The sequence below is a fragment of the Elaeis guineensis genome, chromosome 3 (genome assembly GCF_000442705.2).
Source record: "Elaeis guineensis isolate ETL-2024a chromosome 3, EG11, whole genome shotgun sequence".
NCBI classification, from domain to species: domain Eukaryota; kingdom Viridiplantae; phylum Streptophyta; class Magnoliopsida; order Arecales; family Arecaceae; genus Elaeis; species Elaeis guineensis.
In genome coordinates this window covers 121,109,303-121,132,837 of record NC_025995.2, presented here as the reverse complement: position 1 = coordinate 121,132,837, position 23,535 = coordinate 121,109,303, and the positions used below count along the sequence as shown (strand labels likewise).

The 23,535-nt window shown below is 35.5% G+C and overlaps 1 protein-coding gene across 1 annotated transcript in view; it reads right to left on the bottom strand.

Moving 5' to 3' along the window:
• Positions 1–18,786, bottom strand: part of LOC105040469 (protein ALWAYS EARLY 3) — a 34,885-nt gene extending 16,099 nt beyond the window's left edge. Inside the window, 9 exon segments of the mRNA XM_010917006.2 lie at positions 123–206; positions 841–1,210; positions 1,315–1,592; positions 7,133–7,322; positions 11,845–11,922; positions 14,878–14,940; positions 15,218–15,316; positions 17,019–17,143; positions 18,409–18,786. Of these exon segments, the coding sequence (XP_010915308.2) occupies positions 123–206; positions 841–1,210; positions 1,315–1,592; positions 7,133–7,322; positions 11,845–11,922; positions 14,878–14,940; positions 15,218–15,316; positions 17,019–17,123 (1,267 nt within the window). The 5' untranslated portion in view covers positions 17,124–17,143; positions 18,409–18,786.
• Positions 18,787–23,535: the final 4,749 nt, after the last annotated feature.

Here is a 23,535-nt window from a genome sequence, read left to right as displayed (position 1 = left end):
AAGAGGATTAGGAAGTATGATGAAGAAAAAGATACAACATCAAAATTCAAAAATTCTAAATTACCATATCTAACATCTATGAGTTTTGGTTAGTTATAGAATTTAGGAATAAGAAAACTAACTAGATTTAGAAGCAGAATTGGGCAACAGAATCTTCACAGACAAATCTGCCAAAGTCTGTAGAGCATCTAGGGCACAGCTTTCATCTACATTTAGAGAAAAAAAAAAAGTCAACAAGAATATCTAACGTTTCCATAAAATTTTCAATCATTGAATAAGGAACATATACTCAAATTTATGCTAGTTTCAAGAGAATAACAAAATAAAGGAAATAAACTTAAAGATGACTTTAAAGCACTAAAACAGTTGAGTATATTGTAATCCAAGCATGATATATTACATCAATAATAATTTAAATCTACAGAATTTGTTTACAAATTCAAGTTTCCTTTCTGGAAGTTTCTGAGACTTGCATGTGAGGACAACAATCAAATGAGAAGGACTTTTTTCCTGAGAAAAAAGGAGGGGTTTCCCATCCAACCACCCATGTGTAGTGGGATTCGAACCCACGTCATTTGTTACTGCCCCAATAATTTTACCAACTTGATAAGTCATTGGATAAAAAAGTATATTTTGACAATTATGAAGGCCTTAAAAGAGTTTATTTTACAAAACTAATTAACTGGATAAAGAACTACAATTGACACTGGAAGAGTGAATACAGGCATTATCTTATGATTGCATGACAAAATATCAGAAAGGAAAACCATCTTATAACTACTAAGGAACAGAAGATAAATGGAAGGTCATAACTGAAAAATGCATTAGAAGGCAATATACCTGGAGAAAAGAGTTCGTGAATTTTCTTCCCTGGATCCTGCAAACCTATGGCAGTTTTTTGTTCTCTAACTTCTGTGTCAATTTCATCTTTAACATGTCTGACATTATGGCCTTCTTCAGCACCACTACAAGCCTCCCTTGCATCATCAAATTGGTGGATCTGGATGCCTGGACCTTTTGACTTCTTTCCTTGCAACTTCTTCACTTCACTTTGAATTTTACGTGCACCAGTACCTTCAATATCTGATAGTCTAGCATCACTGGTGAAACCCCCATTATCTGCCTCCATGCTTTGCAAACTACCTTGCACAGACTCGCGATCAATTCCAAAACTATTGTAACCAGGATTGGTCATACCTGGTTGAGCATGCTAATCTCGTCGCAGAGAAAAATAGAAAAAAAAAAATTTGTTCCGTTCATGAATGGAAAAATGAAACCAAGCAATATATTGACAACAAAAATGAAGATAACTACCCCTGTTTTACCACTCCACATGGGAGAGGATCCGACACATTCTGCTTTTCCATCACATGTCTCAGAAATCTGTAATGGCCTTCCTCTCTGAGAAGCTTCTGCTAAAGCTAAAACTGCACCATGTACACCTTCATCAGCAGAAGCATCTTCCCTAAAATTCAAATCATGCCTTTTTGGTGAAATAATATTATTTCTTTCATTATTGTCGTGCCAAAATGGAACAGGGAAGCGAGGAGTCCTCTTTCCAACAGCACGAGGCCAATTGCCGCCAAACAAATCTGGCATTAAGTTCCAATATAAAATGTCAATAACTAAATTATACGTTTAAACCTAACAGTTTCACATGCATATATCATGCAGTAAGATTAAAAGAGAAACAATTTTCAATTGTTATAAAAGGATAACAAAAAACTATAGCTAAGAGAAACTAGTCCACGAGTTGTGCGACTCTTGAAACAAGATTTCAAACAGTGATGTTTTAACATTTTGAAAAGCAAAGGCTATTCCACAGAGAGCATGCTACACAATCCCTTGCATTTCTCAAGAGAACATGCTTGTGCTTCACTTAGGGTTTTCTGCAAGAGGGGATGACATGAAAACAGCCTGGGAAACATGTAACTACCCACAAGAAATTCCAATGGGGAAGAACATTAGCACAGTGCAAGAGTTGTTTCCTGTTTCCTTAATAAGTTCATTTTTCCCACCTTACGTTGTTGTCTAACAACTATATTGACTATGAGATATTAATCAAAAGACCATAATGCAACAAATCAGAACAATGGGGCAGCAAAAATCATTGTTAAAAAATGAGGATTCGAGATTGTCCTGGAAGAGTGTGAATTAGTTCACAAAAAGTACTATAACAATAAAAAAAATGATATACAAGCCCAATCCCATGGTGTACCATGTAACACAAGGAATCCTTTCATAAAGCTGCCAACAAAGCATTCAGTGGGCCCAAACTCAAACTTAAACTACTGTTATCCTCAAGTTTATTTACTTTAACCACAACAAAAGATGAAAAAAGACCTTAAATATATAAAAAGATGGGTAAGATAAAGGGTCTGACACATGCACTAAGATAATATCTCCAAAAGTTTGCATGCATACCAAATTTTGGGCCGAAGGAGTAAAGCTCCTCTAGACAATATAGACTTACACCCTGTTTGAGATTGCTGTTGGTATTAAAACTTTTGGAAGTAGCGCATTTGCTAGTAGAGCTTAAAACAAAAAATTGTTTGATGTTTAGTAACTGCATTTCTAAAGTGCTGTGAAACTTTAATATCAGCTTGGTTACCCAAATGAAAAAGTGCATTTAGCATAAGAAAATGATAATAAATGATACTGCATATTGCTTTTAGTTTTTTAACTTTTTTGTATGATCAAGACCTGTTATTACATAGTATTCTTAATTTACAAATATTTATTTTGATTAGTATAACATTGTAGTATAATAGTAAAATATTATAGGAATATAATAATGTTACACTATTAAATTATGATATAATAATAACAATAGTAAGTATTATCATAATATTAGTATAATATAATATATTATACTATATTATCATATTGTAATGTAACATAATATTGTATTGTATAGTATAATAAAATAAAATAATACAGTATGATATAATATAATATAATATAATTATATGATAATATATTACATTACATTGTAGAATATTACTATAATACAATTTGATATACTAAAATATCATATCATATATTATAATAATATAATTTCATCTAATAAAACAATATAATATAACACAGTACAATTTTTACTATTACATATTAATATATTGTTATATAGTATAGTATTGTTACAATGTTATATTATATTATAATAAATAATAGTATAATTACATGTTTTACATCAATATATTATAAGTATAATTATAATTATTATATTATTATATGGTACAGTATTAATCAGGGTTTGCCATACCGGGCCGAACCGCCCGGTATGGGGCGTGCCAAACCATCCCGACGGGGAACCGAGACGGTTCCGGCATGCAAAACGGTACATGCCGTTGCCGGGAAGAAAAAGAGAGGAAGAGAAAGAAATAGAGAGAGAGAGGGAAGAAGGAAGAAAAAGAAGGAAGGGGATCCGCCGGAGGGCCGCTGGAGACCCTCCGGCGGGCAGCCGTGGCCGTCGGGCGGCGGAACGGCCTCCCGCGGCTCCGCGCGGGGAACAGGGGCGGATCGCCCCTGTTTCTCAATTTTTTTTTTTAAAAAGCTTTTTCAAAACGAAGTCTGCAAATGATTTGCCGACTTCACTTAATTAAGTCAGCAAACCACTTGCCGACTTCATTTTGAAAAAATTTTTTAAAAAAAATCAAGAAACAAGGACGGATCGCCCCTGTTCCCCGCGCGGAGCCGCGGGAGGCCGTTCCGCCGCCTGACGGCCACGGCTGTCCGCTGGAGGGCCTCCGGCGGATCTCCTTCCTTCTTTTTCTTCCTTCCTCCCTCTCTCTCTATTTCTCTCTCTTTCTCTCTTTTTCTTTTCCGGTTTCCTTCGTCGGTTCGCCTCGGTTCGGAACGGAACGGAGGCGTGACGTATCGTACCGCCGGCCGGCCGATCCGACCACCGGTACCGTTACAGAAAACCTTGGTATTAATACAATATATGACCGTGATATTATTATTTTAGTATAAAATTATAATATTATATTAAAGTATTATTTTCATATTAATATAATATAGTGTAAAGTATTGATATAATTTGTATATCTATTTTATCTAAATATTATAATAAATAATGTAATTATTTTTAAATGATATAATTCTACAAAGTTCCAGACTATTTTGGTCACATAAATAGCTTCTTGACAAGCTTCAGAAAGCACTTTTGTGGAGGAGCTCCAATTGGAACTTTTGCCAAGTATGGGTTTTTCAACTTTTCAGGTTTTTTACCAAACACCTATATATCGCCCAAAAGTACATTTTGGACTCCGAAAAGCACTTTTGGCCCCTCCAAAAGCAATCCCATACAGGCCTCTAAGAAATATACCTACGAGACAAAGCCGTTCCCCCCTATAACACTTCCATGAACTAGAAATACAATTCCATGCACATTTTTACCATAATATATGTAATTCAGAACCATATGCTTTCTCATTTAAACTCTGCAAGTCACCTACAAAGGACTCCTATGAGAACAATATTTAAGTTCGCAAGTCACCAAGCTGATTCAATGAACACCACCGATAGTTATCAAAGAACAAGGCCTCCACATGGAATTGTATCATCCAAGATCTCATAATGCGCAAAACTAAGTCCATTATCTCATAATAGCCTGCAACAGCCTCGGCCCTCCTACATTGTTAAGGGTTTAAAATACCATTGTCGCAACTCAAATAACAATATACAACCCTAATACTCTAACATAACACATAGCTCCAGTTTGAAAGAGTACATTCTGAATCAAAAGAATGGGGGATGTCATTCAGTGACTTAAGGCCTACCATTTGGATAAGGTCCTTAGATCACATGTCCTCGCAGCTTTTAAGGAATCAATTTAACATAGTCCAGCTCCTATCTCATATTCAACTGGAAAGCAGAAGTGAAAAAGATTGCCTACTTTCCAGGCATATCCTAGTTTCTTGAAGTAAATCACTTTTCCCAATCCTTATTCATGATCTTGGTAACAGACGTGAAAACTACCAGACACTTAAAATTGTAGGTTAACCAAAATATTAATTCTTAGAAACGTCACATATAGTGACTCAAGTTTATGCAGTTCCAAAGGGATTTGCATTAATATCATGAAGCACCAGGGAATCTTCTAACAGGACATTCTTATATTTCGGGGGGAAAAGGAACCATGACTAAAGTTTAAGAATTGGTCCTACCATCTATCACTTCCACATTAGCAGAAACATTCTGAAATAGAAAAACTTGCGGAACAGTCTATCACTCTGTCTCAAGTTCAATTCTGGATTCTAATCCCAATTTCAATATTAAAATTATAGCCAGAACTCAGCAGTATGTCCCCACCTATATATATTATATTAAAGTTGCATCACACTACAGGTGCTGCCATTTTTAACAACTGCTTCACCATGGCAAAGAAATGAGGTCTATGAAAGATGATACTGACATCACCTTACATCAAATGTATACACATAGAAACATATACAAACAAACTAAGGAGGCTCCAGTGCTATCACAGAAATGTGGAAATTTGACATAGGGAAATGACTGGCAAAACTTAAAGCATATTCTTTTTCTTAAAGTACTTAACCAACATGTTGATTTCCTTAAATACAACAAAGAATTAGAATTAAAAACCTTGAGCTTATTTATTTAATTATGTCATGATATCTCTGCATCATACACATGGCACTACCCTCATCATTTCCTGATTACCATCTTTTTACATGAAAATAATGGGCAAGGAACTTGCTCTGTGGCACTTACAGGGTACAGCATAATGTGAAAGTAATCATAACCTAACCAACAAGCCTTATCCCATGTACTTTCAACAACCTACCAAATTACTTTCTCTGATACTCCTTCCTATTAAGTACATCTCATGTAAATGAGATTACCATTAAGCTTTGTTGAATTCTTTACCAAAACTGCTGTCAGGTTTCTTGGTTATTTCACTCCACTTACTCCAGTTGCATGGAAATTAAAATACGAATAAAATTATGAGTTGTATAAAATATATTTGACATGTAATGGAATAAAGATTTTTAAATATTCGACACCGCGGTTTTCCATGGTTCAAGCCCCAAGAAGGCTGGACAGTGGAAAGCTATTTTATCAGTCCAGGGCTATTAAAGTCAAATAAACCCAGCCATTTTGGAGCCTAATTTCAGCAGATGCTGGATCCTATTTGTAAGCCAGATTGAATTTTGGATGGCACATTTAATGTCTTCTCCTACCCAACGTCTCTTAATTAATTAGGTACTTGGTGGGGATGTAGAATTTATTTCTCTTGGCGTCTTGTTTAGCTATAGGAAGTTGGTTCTAGTAAATGCATGGATTTGAAGAATTGCCATCTAGGCTTATACAAAATCTAGACATGCATGAAATTGCAGCTCCAGGTCTGATGATTTGAATGCAAATATAGCCTTTCACTTCGTAGGAAAGACCCTCATTGTCTTCTTGTTCCCATCCCCTTGGCAGATTCCTTGTGGGAAAAGAGTGTTTATCGAGGTTTCACTTGTGCTACCTCCTTACCTCCAACTCCGTATTCAATTCCCACAGTTCCAACATCAATATTTTCGTTTCAAATACATACATATATATTACTTTATTTGTTTTCTCATCCTATACTTTTGGAGTTATAAAATGTCATATATTCTACTTTATGGACTTCAAAGGGTTCAACAAATTGACAAGCTCTGGTTTCAAGTTTCTTTAATGGATTAAAGTCTCTGTTTAACACTGCAACTTTTCCTAATTCTTTGATATGCACACAAACACATATCTGAACCACCTCTTTCGGAAGTCCTCTAGTCATCGTGCTCCTGTCTAGTAATCACACCAACACATTAAGGATATCATAAGAAAATAGACACCATGTGAGAAATGGGAGGTCTGGATGCCACTTGAAGGTTGAAGCAAATTTAGCTGTTTGAGAAAAGAATGTTATGTTCTTCTAAGACATAAAAATCCATCATCAGAACAACCAGGACCAACAAATTAAACTTTAAACAAAAGATTGTCAAAATTCAGGATATTCCATTCAATCGATGAACTGAATGCAGCTGTTTGCTAAGAGAAACTAGTAGACCATTATATTCAACAGGATAAATATAGCGATCAAAGCAAGATTCTGGTTTACCAACTGATCAATACTTGCCTCCAAAACGGTTTTTCAATAAAGGTGGGCACCCAGAACTTGACATGGCTGACAGCTTTTGCAAATAATCAGGATGAGGGCCTTCACATCCTTTTGGCATGTCAAGTGGAGGTTTCCCATGGCCATGTTTCTGAGACTTGTGAGATGCTTTCGACACTTGATTGCTGTCCCGGTCATTGTCACTTCCATCCTGTAAGTTAATGGTTTAGTGATTTCAGACAACAAAAAGGAATCAGGCCTTTCTGACCATCCTCTAACATGACCAAAAGTAGACTGAAGAAAGTGAAGAAAAACTAGGAATACAATCACAAGAATGTCATTTTCCCTATACTAGAATAACTTCCAAATTAGTTAAAGAATATGCTTATTTAGAAGGTGAGAAATTAGACTGATATCACTAACACAATGAGATGTAGTTTCTTGATAAATAATTATTATTTATCAAATAAATGAAACAAATATGTCACTTATGTACAAATATATAGCTGAACATCATGCAACACTTCCTAAATAGAATTGTATGATATAGATGCAAGGAATATTATAGATTATCATAAGGCAACAACTTATGGATCAAGGTTTTAAATCCCATGGAACAAAGGTGTCTCGGTTTCTTCATGCAACGGGTTGCCTCGCTGTCCCATCCGTCCTAACAAATTTTCCGATCATACATCCTGGTGAATATCCTTCATCTTTCTCTCTTTCTTCTTTCCTTTCTTTTTTTTTTTCTCTTTCTTTCTTCTTTCCTTTCTTTTCCTCCACCTTTCTTTCTTTACTTTCTTTTTTCTTTCTTTTTCATCTCCCTTTCCTTTTTTCATTTTTCTTCTTCTTTCCCTTCATTTTTTCCTTTTCTTTATCTTTCCTCTTTCTTCTTTACTCCCTACATGAATGGATTTCGAAGTTCCGCCTATCTCAGTCCCGTTTTCTCTAAAAATGGGATGGAACAGCCAGGACGCCCCCTATCCCGCTGGAACGTAAAACTTTGTTATGGATATCCTTATTCCTTGTACACACATGAATGCACATACAAACAAGCACACACACACACATGTGTGAGTGCATGTGACACAGCATTTGTAAGGGAGCATTCATTTCACCAACGTATATGGTTCCGGTATACCCTATTTGTAGTATGACCTTATAAGACCATACACATGTGTACATGCATTCATCTCAAACAATAATAAAGATCTTTTCTTTGAGAAAAAAGATATTTAATCATATCCCCAATCCAAAATCAGAACCCAAGGCCTTTCCTATATTGCATCAGTGACCAAAGAACAGTCATCAGTTCTCTGATTAGAATTCTTTGCAGTTATCTATGTATCTAATTCCAAATCATTTACTATTGTTTTTTTCAAATTGGTTCCTAGTTATGGCAAATGAGCTAATGATAACTGGTCCTCTCCTACTATCAACTTCACTAGCCTATCACCCAATTTTTATTACGGCGTTATTATTTATTTATTCACCCATTATTGATCCAAATTAATTAATAATGTCATATGTTTGAATTTAACAATGAACAAAACAGTGAAGTGGAATTCATGAAGCCAAACTCATTGTTATGGTAAGACTTGTTGGCTATAGATATGGTTATGCTTAATCAAGGTTCGTGGACTCAGGACCGAAATCCATACTGGTTGTCGGTCGATATAGTACGGTACTATATCATATCTGACTGTACCGTATCATGTCAATAATAAAAAAAATCAAAAAAAATTCCCACCCACTGGCACTATAAAAAAAAAGAAATCGGACCAAACCAGACCGAACCGGCCCCGAACCGGACCAAACCGTCTGGTATCGGATGGTTCGGGCCGATACCGTACCGAACCGACTTGTTTAATCCGATTCAGCTCATTTTCTGAAAATCCAGCCTAAATCAGACCGGCTCTCGACTAGCACGGTTCAGTACAAGGTGTACCGGCTCATTCGGGCCGATACAGAATACCATGTGCTTAACAAATTCATATTTAACCAATGCCCACACATATTCATAAATTATATTTTATTTATTTCTTGTTTGCTCACCCATTTTTTGGATCACCATCATCTTCCAATTATCTAAGCTAACCTCAGTATCTCTTTGGTACTACACCTATTTCATTTGTGAATATGAAATTTAGTACATAATTACTTCCAAGTAATGTTCACCATCTCGAAACCGAACTTGTATCAGTAGCATCTTATTACAATGTCGGTATGTGATTCGGTATGATATGAGGCAACATACGAATGTTGGTAAGATATGAGACACCATATCAATTTGTTACTGATACGATACGTTACAGCCCATATGAGGGGGTATAGCAAACCATGCTTCCAAGTGTAAGCTTCTAGGTATTACCATGTTGGATTCATCAAGACACCCGTACCCTTGACAAACATCACCTGTCTAGCTTCCACTGCTTCAACAATGGTAGTAACTCAAAAGTTATATTAGTGAATAAGGATGTATGTTGTCTTAATTTTGATAACCAAGCATAGAATTTAGAGTCTTTAGGAGAAAATAAACACAAACTATCCCTAACGAAAGCTCTTCTCCTTTAGGCAATATCTAAAAATAAAGTCTCAATATTCCAGCATGTTGCAATCTTTTTCTGTCCGTAAGGATCCCACCAGAGCACTTTCTACTTCTAATAGGCCATGAACTAGATCAGAATCATTCTCAACGAATCCATAAGAAGTGATCCAAGTTTTTTCATCGGATCCGGGTGAAGACCAAAGATTTTGAGCTACCGATCCGACAGAACAACTCGAAAGATAAAAAAGTATCATTAATTTCTTCATGCTCGTTCCAAGTTCGAAGTACCATTTGTACAAATAAGAATGCCCTTCCTTACATGATTTCTTCTTCATATAGATAGATATAGGATCTATAGGACAATTACTTAGAAGTACATTTTGTGCAACAGCCCTTCCTATCTGATAGAAAAGGATCCCTGATCCTGATCCTATCTTACCTAGGATCGCAAATCCCAAGTTTATCTATGAAGAGCTGATCTAATTGTATTAGTTTTTATAATTGATTTCTTCTGTGTAATACTAATTGATAGGGCCTCATTGATAAGTACTACAAGATCTCGTGCATTGGAACCCATGGTTATGGACCCGAATACGTAAAACAAAATAATTTTTAGAAAGGCCATAAAGAGGAAAAAAATGATGTAGAATATATTCACACGATACCAACTATAGAGGTTTGGATATCATAGCGAGTCACCAGAGCACCAAGAAATTAAGCTAGTAAAGAATTCTTCTCTCATAACATACAAAGGCGACTGTACAAAAGATTCTATGCAATAAGCAAGCAAAAAATAGAAGTTGCATGTATGAAACTCATGTACAAACTCTACAACAACATTTCCCAAACTAACCTGAGTTGGGCATTTTGGCCTGTAACAAACCAACAAAAAGTTGGGAAAGTTTGGTTCATCGGTTCGGTTCGATTTATAAATCCCCTCTCCCCTCCCGCTTCAATGGTTCTAGAGCTTTCATGGGCTCTCCACAATCTCGCTTGCTTGCTTTATTTCTTCACTCAAATGCTCACTCACTCACTCTCCCTCTCCTCCTCAGTCCTCCCCCTCCCCCTTCAATGCAGCGATGCCAACTAACACTATCACCCTCGAGGTAAGCCTCCCCCGTCCCCCTCCCTCCTCCCTCTCCCCCCTCCTCTCTGTAAGCCCCCCTTCTCTCTCCCCCTCCCTCCCTCCTCACTCTCTCTCTTCCTCCCTCTCCCTGCCCATGCTTTGGTATGCCCCAACTTGATATGATATATACCACAACAGTATCGAACCCAGGTGCTGGCTGATACAAGCATTGGTACCAGTCTGGCAAACCTTGCTCGGCAACATAAAATCTACATACGAAACTATTCAAAGAATGGATGAATATACAGATGATTAGGGCAGAAAGTCCAGATTGGATAATATACATCCATATCTATTTCCATCTCAAAATATATCCTGATACAAATGCAAGTTAAGACCATTTAATTAATATCTGTAGTCCTTATCTATGCCTGCTAAATCAAATCAGGTATGGATCCGGATGTGAATATATACACACATATCCTATCTACACTTTATCTGCTATCTGCTCTACTTCTTAATCTCATATGAACCTCATAAACTCCAGAATGGGTTCAATATGTGGCAGCATCAGAATTCTTCAATTAAATTTCCATGCAGTGACATCTTTAACTTGGTGGTTGCATCCTTGAACTACTAATAGTGAGTATCTTGCTGAAGTCATTATGATCTACCGGAAGGATCATGGGATTGGGTGGATGCACTTAGCTCACAGAGTTACTAGCAAATATGTCACCATTAAGTTGAACCATTCTACTATGGTGAAGGTTCCTGACAAGCAATATACACCAAGCCATCAATCACCCAACTAAGAGAACTTTAAAAGGCTCATAAGACTTCGCATTTTTACATTCTCCAAATCTCAATGTGGTCATGGAAAATGCACTGAAAACAGGTCCATCATATAGCATTTACCATTTGACAAGAACAGGTACACTGGCATACATAGTTTATATTTTTGTTTAATTAGTCAAAAGAAGATTTTGAGCTACTCTTCTTCTAAGTGAAAGATAACAATAACAATTTGCTTGTTAAATATAATATAAAATATAAGTTAGCAAAGGCATCATAGGCATTATAGCAAAATAGCAGAAATAAGAGGTGAGTTTTGATTCTCACCAGAATGTTGTAATGGTCAGACATCATTGCAACTAATCCAGCTGCAGTAGCTGTGCCTTCTGGAAGAGACAGGTATGCCTGAAATTGCACAGTTATGTTTAGATTATCAAATTCAAAGAAAAAATCTGTGCTTACTACAGGTTCATATTACGTGAAGCCCACACACAATGCAAAAGATGATAACATAAGCAATATATGACACAGTTCTAGACAAGCAGTTCCAACCAGCTGCAGCAGGACTGGCCAAACTGCATCCATCAATCAACAGATCATCTCACCAGCCAGTAACAACCCAAAACACATCATAACCAGACATGCATATTTTTCAGGTCTTAATCATCAAAAATATCCATGACTAAAAAAATTCTTCTCGAGCAATTAACCTTCTAAATTGGAAATTTTGGGTTGTTGGCACCATCAAGATAATGAACTGGATCTGGCTGACTGATTACCACTTTGACAAAATCATTTTAGGGAAGATTATGGATTTTGACAACATCCATCTATATTAAATCAGCATAATTGCCACATTGATAATGGAGAGTAGTGCACCTTGAAGCAAGTGCATGAAACAGGCACTCCAACATGCGCATGGTGCAGGAGACTGGCAGGAATTTTTAAATTTTAGACAGGCAAAATGCATGGAAAAATATTTTCAGAAGTTTCTTAGTTGTCTTTCTTAAAGAGACCATTTTCACTCATTTCCAAGAATTTCCTTTCTCCTATAATCCCCTTGTGGAAGGAAACCATATAACATAACCATACTATAACCATCCAGCCTTTTTCCCAACTACTTGGGGTCAGCTTTATGGATCCTTGTTCACCAAGTAAAAAATTTAGTGGTGAAAAAATGATACCATAGGATCACCAAAACCATAAGGTCAAACAGAAAATTGTGTTCTCAAATCTCAATGACTGGATTATCTTGTGGCCCTTAATGTAGAATAAAAACATTGCATCAACTGCATCAGAGTCATGAGAATTTCAAGATGATAAGAATAATCGCAATTCTGCCAATTTGAGGCGGACTAACAAGAACCATGCCTCAATTCAAATAAGAAATGCCTATGATAGGAAAGAGCATAGAAGGCTGATACATTACAAAGAAAAGTGGCAAACTAATAGGCTTAATTTGAACCAAGTTACTACAGAACAGGATAAGAGAAATATTAGCAACCATTACATACTTATATGAAACAACATGAACAATCATGAGACATGATTTTGGAATACACTATTACCCTAAGCGATCAACAATAGATATGCTAGTAAAAGCTACATTAAAGCTAAAATCAGAGGATCAGACATTAAGGAACCTTAACCATATCTTCCACCATAATGCAAATGCAATGCTTATATAACATTAATTTCATCAGATTAACTAAAGAAGTGCCTGGAGAATTTAAAGGTAGTTGACAAAAACATAAACTATTTAGGTGTCAATAGGTGAGATCCAGACTTAACCACAACAATTTTTTTTTTAAAAAAAAAAAACCAAGGAAAAGAATTCACATAGTTCCTGCTTCAAGGAACAGCTACCAGGAAAATAGTGAAAGGACTTTGAAATGTGCTTAAAAAATATATAAGAGGATGCTAATAGTAGACAAAAGGGGAATCTGCAAACAAAAAAAGATGAGATCAGCAGTAGACCATATAATGTATCAAACAATAGAAAACCATATAATTTAGTATTTATGTGTGTTTAATGATGTGTAGATTATACTCCAAAAAGAATGAATGGAAGTGCACTGACTCAGAAGTTAGATAAAAAATCCACATAGGATGGGAAGGCTTACCGTATAGGACTAATAGTAAACATAAATAATAGGGAAAAAAACATCTCTTATATTACATACCTAGCTCAAAATCTAATCTAAAGCTGCACGGTGTTACATAATGCTCAGACAAACAAAATGTGCTATTTGAAAGAGTTGAGAGAGGTTGGTGACAATGTATGCAACCCTTAATAGGTATAAATGGAGAAGAATGGAAAAGGGAGTTTCTTTTTTGGGGGTGTATATATGTTAGCTTATGCAAATTCAAATCTCATTGGTTCAAAATACATGACAAGCCATCCACTACAAAAAGAAAAAAATGCTGATCACAATCCACAAAACACAAAATACATAAAAATCCAGACTCTAAAGTTCTGGATGATTCTTGCCCAAACATCTAGTAAATAAGAATTGGACGGTAACAAAAGATAAGGGCATCAGCTTGATGGTGGCCATATTAAATCAGTAATTAACATGCCTGATCATGATGTATACAGAAAGAAACACATATATAACAAAAATTTCAGCAGACATAAGTATTTTCAGACCATATACTATATCAAAAACCTTTTAACAGGATTGTTATCCATGACCACTCAAGAGGGAAAGAAACCTCAAATTTTGACTTCCAGCTACAGGCATTCAGATATTATATCTCATGATTATCAATGTCAATTTTAAATTTAAGTGACTTATTATGTATTTGTCAGCGAAGAAACCTCCAAATTGTTTGATTTTTGGCTTCTCAATTTCTTGGAATTGTAAATCATAATAGCCATATATTCAAATTTAGGTGGATGGCATGTACTCCGCTGAATTTATAACAAGAGATAACATGAGACATTAAGGTGTGAAAACATTTTGCAGCCAGACAGAGCCCTTGTTAAATTAGTATTAAAATCCAATCAAGGCAGATTTAGCCAAGACAGGGACCTATCATGAAGCCAACTGCTAAGGATAGAAGACAAGCTCCTATGACAGCAGCATCAATGCAAGTGTTGACTAGTTGCATGTGCTTGTGTGTGTGTGTGTGTGTGTTTCAGTGTGGTTTTAAATTTGTGTGATGCCTTCCATATTTTTTGTTTTCTTTTCAAAGTGCGAGTTGAAATGCTTGCAAAGAACTCAAGGTTCATAATATATAAAAAACAAAAAAAGTTTTGCACAGGCAATTCATCATCACCAGAAGCAAATAGAATGGGAGGCTTTAAACCCAGGAGAACTATACATGATGCAATCAAAATTCAGCAGGCATGCTTACCCTATTCATATTATAAAGGGCCTCCACCATATCAATGGATCTGTTACGTATAACTGCAGCCACCTGTAAATCCAAATAAATAAAAGCATGAGAAATAATTGAGAGCCAACAAAAGCAACCTCATACCATAGAAGGATTACAGGAGGGAGAGAGAAAAAAAAGGGGGCAACTGTCTACCTTCATTAAAGAGTAAAAATGTCTTAAAACGTTGCAAATCCACACAAACACTTGCAAGCACAAGCATGTAATCAGAATATTCTATTAAAAATTATCTTTTGACTTAGCCCGGTATATCCTATTTTAGTCTAACATCAAAACAAGATTGGGTAAAATGGTTTACTTTTTTCCAATCTTTTCCATATGTGCGATATGCTTCATAAAAGCGTTTCAAATCTTCCTTGCTCCATCGAGAACCCAGCACATCTGACGATTTCCTCTTCTGCACAAATAAGCTCTGTGTCATAGGTCCAGAAAATGACATGAGGCATGCTGCACTAGTACACGTGTACAATTGCATGATGCAGGAAAAACCTGCAATTCATATCCAACAATTTGAAGCATGTCAAAATTTTGAAACAGGGGCACCTGCGGCTTATCTCCAACACAGTTGCACAGATGGATGGTGTTAGTGGGGATGATTTACATAAACTAGCAAATGAAAATAGCCTCATTTGCATCAATTAGTGCAAATGTGATAGCAGTTAACATCCTTCTCAAAAATTAACAAAAAGAAAAAAAATGTCGCAGAAGGCTATACACAATCTAACCTCAGAAACTTTAGAAGTAGATGACCGAAGAAGTAATACCTTCAACCCTTTTCATTCTTAAAATAACCAAGTACAAGCCAATAAACTACTCTATGTAGAAAGGTCAGTTCAACCAAAGCAGTTGAGAGAAATTGTCTTTCCAGCAAAATAGCCACATAATGTATAGCAGCAGTTCAAACCAAGAGCATGACATACCATACAAAGAAAAGACACAGACACAGGCATTTCAAATGTACACAGCATGATGCAGAAAAGAATTGAGAAAACACTAAGTTCTTACCACAAAAAATAAGGTTCATCTATCTTAATCAACTTCTAGTTTTTTTTTTTTTCTTTTTTTTTTTTTTTTTGCTTCATCTGAAAGAATCTAGGACATACTATATTTCTGTCTTGCTTGTGTAATAGCAGTTGATTAAATTTACATGTTTATAAGTCTCTTTAGGCAGCTCATTTTATTATTCCCTACATTACAAACACATGCAATTAATCAGAACCCATTATCCCATGCAATACAAATGTTGTACCGCAGAAAAAGATGTCATGGTTTCTATTTATTGCATACAAGCAGACTGTGAAAAATAACATCTGCAACATTGCAGGGTTTAAAAATGATAGGGCATTGGCCTTCAATAATGTGATATAGTCTGAAATGTTCATTCTTGAAAATGAGAATAAAGTTTTTTTTTTTTTTTTTTTTTTTTTTTTTGAATTATCATCATCATGGTCCCCATAAAATGATCCTTCTACCTCGTTCTTTGCATGCATGTGTTACCTTGACGTGGGTCAACAAGTATTTAACTAGATACAGAACGGCCAATAAAAAAACATGGAAAAGATTAATAATATCTCACCAATCTAACAAGATAAAGGATAATAATAGATGTTCTTTCCTTTTATTTAATAAATAATAACAAAATCGAAAGCTGAATCCACCTGACATCATGCAATTCTTTAAAATTGATAGATTTATTCAATAAAATAAACTGATTAATTTGAATGGTTAGTTTGATTAAGGTGGGTCATATACTCATATCAAATGTATAAAATTAAAGAGAAGAAACAATATGCAAATACTCTAACATCCAGTTTGTTAGGCTAGCAAGACTACTGCCAAACCGAAGGATCAAATAATTGTACATCTTCCCTACATAGAAGTGGAACGCTTCAATCTATATGAAACAAAGGAAACCTCCGGCACAAATTTTACAAAGTAAAATTGCATTGATTTTTTTAACAAATATACAATGCTTATTTTTCAACGGCATGTTTATGAAAATGAAGCCACCAAAATAAAACAATCAAATAGTCACTCCATTGCAACAGCAAATGATCAGACATGTAACTAAATGATTCTTCTGGTGATAAAAAGCTTACTCTTATTTTCCTGTTGTTTGTGCTGGTTCCATCATTATCGGGCCGCTCCTCATTAGCTTTAGATGAGCACTTGTTCACAACTCGAGATTTTTTCGTAGGACCCATATAATCTCTTTACTGCCAGACTAAAAATGTCAGGCAAAGAGATTCCATGTAAATAACAGATCTGAACAGAGTCGCTATTGAGAAGAAAGAATACATTCTCAATGATGTAAGAGAAAACAACAAAGCATGCATATTGCAGAAAAATGAGACTAAAATAAAAGGCATAATCAGCATAAACATGGTTCTTACTATTACTCAATAAAAAACCTTTTATCATGTTGAAAAAGACAAGTAATTCTTACATATCAGAACAAAGATTTAAAAACACAGCAAGGATAAGCAATGTCTTCTCTACAAAAACTATGATCACAAAATTTAACCACTTGCTTTACATGTGATTCTCTTGTTCGATTCTGTGGCTCGATGCAAAGACAATGGACTGTGGTTTGCAAGCACAAGCATCTTGCATGATATTGGAAGTAAAATATCAAGAAATCCAAACATGATGCATATGGTGAGTATTGCACAATATATCTATGCATGTACGAGTGTACTTTGTTTACATATGCATATTGCAATAATTGCACAAACTGCAAAATGTATGTCAAGTCTACAGGAGGACTTGTAAAAATAAATAAACAAATAAATAAATAAATGTGACTGGGCACAAAAGTTAAAGCTAAACATGCTATATACCAGCTCATGTATATAAAGGGCCTAACGGCATTTCTTTGTGAATCAATAAGAGGTTTAGTCGTTCCATGGGCAAATTAGGATGCTAACGTATGCCCAATTCCAATAATAAAGTTATGCATCTGTCAAATAGGAAACCTATCACCATGCTCAGTAACAGAGTACTTAGTGCCAATAGCTATTACCAGACTAGGTTGTAAAAGACTGCATCTATATTTTATGATGGCACCTCGCTACATTAATTAAATCAACCACTATGATATGCACCTGAAAACAAAAATAAAACAAAAAAAAGGGAAAAACTAGCACAATCCCATTCTCTTATTTCACGCAAGCAAACAAAACTATGACAAGCACTGAACAGCCGTTGGTTCTTCCACCCAACTCTTTCTTGATTACCTACGAACCAGCTATTTACCTGATATGAACACAACATGCATACTGAAACGATAAAGAATCCCAAAGAAGAAACAGAATTTTCAAAGAAAAAAAAAATCTTCAAAAGCAAATCAAGAAAATCCTTCGATATTGAGATTAAACGGTAGGAAAAAGATACGACATATAGAATATTCAGACAAGGAAAAGAAAAAAAATCAAAGAAGGAAACACAAGGAAGACTGGAACTATTAGAAGGAAGACGGCAGCAAGACACCTTCAGGTCCTTTTTCTTGTCTCTCCACTTATAAATTATGGTCTTTTCAAGATCTTCTCGGGATCCAAAGAATTTTTCTTTCTTCCACCAGTTGTACGGGCCGATCGCTGAGCAGAAGAATCTCGGCGAAATGACGATGCCAATGTCGGTAGGATTGGGGTTTCACCGGGACGGGGAGCCCAAGAACGCCAGAAGAGACGACCGCCGGCCGCTCGGTTTCACCGGACGCCGGTGGAAAAAGAAGAGAAGGATTAGGGTTCCAATCGGAGAAGAAGCGACGGGAAGGAGAAGAAAGGCGATGCGGAAGAGAGAACCGAGTGAAATTAGGGGGAGGGGTATTGCTGTTTCAAGTTTGGGAGAGCCTTGGCGGGCGCTGATATATAAAGGCCGTGTTAGAGTTCCAGGATCCTAAACGCGGTGTAATGAGTTGGAGACGCGTGCAAATTTATTTTCTATGCGGATTCTCGATCCAACGTGCGGGCGGGCTGATGAAAAAGGGATGCCGCCCGTAGGATGCCCGAGAGACGTGGGTGGGTGCGCCGTCATTGGGGTCGACTGTGTCACTCCAACGTTAACGTCGAGCACTTTTAAGATGACGGCACCAGATAACGTTGTACCTACACGCGCTGTACGTTGGCCATGTGTCCTCGCCAAGCCAACAATTGCACTCATGTCATCGCACCAGATGCAGAGGATCCGCATCCGCATCTGTGACCGGGGCTGGATAAGGTATGGCTTTTGGACGAAACAAGCCTGGTCTGACTCAATATCCTGGGCCAACATAATAGAAGCTCTCTTCTTTCAGCCCTGGTTATAATGGACCTCCATGCAAACAAGCAGGCTAATTACTAGGACAATGTTACTTGCAACATTGCAGCAGGGTCACAGAAAACATCGACGACTTTATCTGCTGCACAAAACGAAGGCACAAACGGAGGCATGATTGAAATATAGCAAAATTCGCATAAATTTTGTTTACATATTCTGCTTAAGAGAAGGGAGAGACAGATCCCTGAATCTTTTATTTCATGACACAGGCCATACACTACACCTTGTTTGGGTCGGCATAGTATTTTTCATGCACAAATCAAATATTTTTGAAAAATTAAAATTGCTCACTAACTAAAGCTCAGGTAGTTCCCATCCTTCTTCGCATACAAGAGGTCTCATCTTCAAACCATCCACCAGCACTCGACTTCTCCAATATGATTATAGCACCCATTCCAAACCCTAGCATTGCCATTGAAAAGATGACCTAGCTTAGCCTGCTAAGCTAGAGCTAGGGAAAAGAGATAGAGTAGTCTCTGGAGAGTTGGTCGGACTCTCGAAAAGTGTGAACCAGACTTTAATCCTCGAGTGATCCCACAAATCGGACCCCATAAAACCATCAAAGATAGAAAAAGTTTTCGCACCATGGTGGAGGTTCATGATGATAGACCCTCCCATGAAAGTAAATAGAAGACTTTTAAGCTTTCAATATGAGTTTAATAATATGCGAAGTCGAGTATGAGGTGGAAAGGAGTGCAATTAGAGAGATGAAGTGTAGAGGTCTGATACACTCCGGGTGATACTTGGAGTGTATCAATGGATTCTATGATGAGTTCAAAGTTTGTGGGAGAAATGAATTCAATGCATGTGGAGTCTATCTCTGGGAGATGTATGTAAAGCAAGTGTTCACTTGCTTGGAGGATCTTGAAGAATTTACAATTCATAGATAAAGGTGCGTACTTATCATCCGGAGGATGCATGCTATTCCTCCCCCCAGGGGCTGCGGATGTGCACCTAGGTTGTTAGGGAATAATGGCTTACACATTATAAATTTATCGAGATTGTGTAATGGAAGGGTAGAGCTGATAATTTATCGTCTAGCCAATGAAAGACTCCAGAATTCTTTTAGCATGGTTGTAATAGCTCATGTGATCGTGGCTCATTGGTTATTTTAGTACCTTCTAATAGGGATAAGTGGGGGCTGTTATTTGGGTGCTAGTAGAGCATTCAGGATGTATCATCTGGTATGCTCATTTTTATCATTTTTTGCAAATATATAAAATATCCATATTTTATATTATAACAATTTTTTGGACTTGTCTAGACCATGGTGTTGAGAGATGGAACCCCATCTTTACCAAATAGTTAGCAAAAGCAGCACAACGCGATACATGCAGTAGCAGTGGGAGATGAGGGTTCCTTCTTCTAGTGGCATATTTGGATCCTCAGTTTAATGAATTGGTGGAGGAAGTCCATCACTTACTTTATCTAATGCAATCTTTTTGGCTAAATTTGTCTGATTCTATTGATCAGTTTTGCAGTATCACCATTAACTTTCAGACTCAATATTGAAAGTTGATATTTTTAATCTGTGACCTAAAATTTAAAACAAGAGTCATGCTTCAGGCTTATTTTAGAAAGAGATAGCTCTCAAGCATTAGGCAATCATTAAAATTCACCACTTAGCATGCAATAAATATTGATGATGTTGATATTAATATGCATGACAATCATTAAAATTTATTGCTTAATATATAATAAAAAATTATTAATAAAATTATTTATTTATTATAATTTATTATATTATTATATTGTATTTCAAAAATAATTTAAAAAATAAAAGAAAAAAATCATATTCTGTGCATCACATGGGGGCAATATTAATGATACAAATATTAATAATAATATTTTTTTTGTATAGAGATCCCTGTGCAGAGTTCTTCATTCGTCATGTAGATGCTAATATTGATATATTTGGCTATCATTAAAATCCATTATTTTATATTCAACAAGTATTAATGTTATTTATTAATGTATTCATCTTTCATTAAATTTGTTACTTAATATACAACAAAAAAAAATTGGCTAAGTCATATATTTTTCATTATCCATGACATTATTATATTATATTTCAAAATATTAAAAAAAAGAAAAACTAAACCACGTACACAAAGCTCCAATTAGCGATAGAAGTTTGGTTAATGTGAAAAATTTTTCATTCATCATATTGATGCCGGAATTAATGATGGAAGCTTTTGATCAATCATCATAAAAAATTATTGCGTAACACCATAAAAATTTTAGCTATCAAAACTTTTTATTTATTATCATTTATTATATTGCTACATTACATTTTAAAAAAATTATAAAAGTTTAAAAAAACCATAAAGATGCACCATAAAGGGGTTATATGCTAGTTTTGTATGTAAAACTATTGCTTTTTTTTTTAGGGGGGTGGAGCCGGGGGGCATGTCTTGATTATTGCCATATTTTAAATATATTTAAAATCTATAAATAATAACATTATCATGGTCATGCATAATGTGCAGATATGGCTATTTTACCTAAATAATACTAATTTAAAAAAAAATAATGCACTTTCCATAATATTTATCAAAATACTGTTTAAAATAAAATCATCCTATAATAGAGCAACTTTATGTACTGACTTACCATAATTTACGTCATATGAAAAGTGAAGTCAGCAACTAGTAAGTCATCCTAAAATAGAGCGACTTTATAAGTCGTCCTATCGTAGAGCAACTTATAGAGTCGTTTTATGATAGAGCAACTTTGTGCTTTTCTCAACCACAAACTTTCACGATCCAACCATCCATGTTGTCTTTCCTACTCCTCTGCTCCCCCTCCTCTCGTCCTTCTCCTCTTGCCCTCCCTGTCTCGATCAAAGAGGCCTCGGCGTCTTCTCTCAATAGTTTGAAGGCATGGGGACTACTCCATGAGATAAGAAGAAGAGTAGCGTTGATTGTTAACACCAGCACTGATGAGAAAGAGAGAAGGAAGGGGAAGATGAGAAAAGATTTCTTCATTTACCGCCACCTTTGCAATGCAATGAGAAAAGATTTTTGTATTTGGAGGGGTCTTCTTAGCAAAATGAAGAAATATAAATGATTGAGAGGAAATTGGATATGAGATATGAGAAAATATTTAATGTAAATAGTAAATATAGAAAGCAATGTTAAGACATAAAATTCTGGAGATGTGGTTAGCATATGATCGCATGTATGGAAGAAAAGCATGTGCTGGTTGGATCGTGGGGGTTTGCGGTTGGAAAAAGCACAAAGTCGCTAGCGACTCTATAAGTCGTTCTACGATAGGATAATTCTATGAGTCACTCTACTTTAAAACGACTTACTAGTTACTGACTCTACCTTTCATATAATGTGAATGATGGTGAATCAGCATATGTCGCCCTATCATAGGATGATTTTATTTTAAACAGTATTTTGGTAAATCTTTTGAAAAGAGCATTATTTTTATAGTTTTTTAAAATTAACATTATTTAGATAAAATTATCGTGCAGATACTCCTAAAATTTTCCAGCCTCATATAGTATTTATTAAAAATTTCAAAAATTATTTCACAGTAAATTAACGACTATTTTACCTAAATAATGTTAATTTTTAAAAAATTATAAAAATAATGCTCTTTTCAAAATATTTATCAAAATACTATCCAAAATAAAGTCGTCTTATTATATCCGTGCTGTATGTAAATCTCATTTGATCATATCAAGTATCTTTCAAATTCATTATTAATGAACTCTATTAATTGATCTTGATCTAATCTGTGCTTCACAATTTCTTGATCAAGTCACTTAAATCTGACCCTCAGATCAGAAACCCTGAATTACCGTGGTATCTAGATGGTCCGACACATCCGGTCAACAGTCCTCTTTTCTTATGATTTAATTTTATTATATTTATAAAAAAAATTTGATGATGATTTAATATTTTAAATAGGATTGGCTGATTGTTCTAATGGAGTCTGAAGATCTAAGATGAATGAGATAAGTGGATCTTATACTTCTGATTTATTTTTAAATAATCATATTTTTATGTAAAGAATTACTGTTGATGAAATCATATTTTTCATAAAATAAGGATCAACATACGTGATATGAAAAAATATATTTTATTATGAGCATTGATTGCATTAATGTGTTTTATGAAAATAGCATGATTATGAAGCATGAATTTCATTGTTTTTTCCATCTATATATATGTATGTTTTAAAAAAAAGATATAAAGATTTCAAAGACTCTCAGATAGCTATGAACGAATTCCTTCAGAAAGATCGATATCCGGAGCTAGCATCCACACGAAATATGGCCCTGCCAGC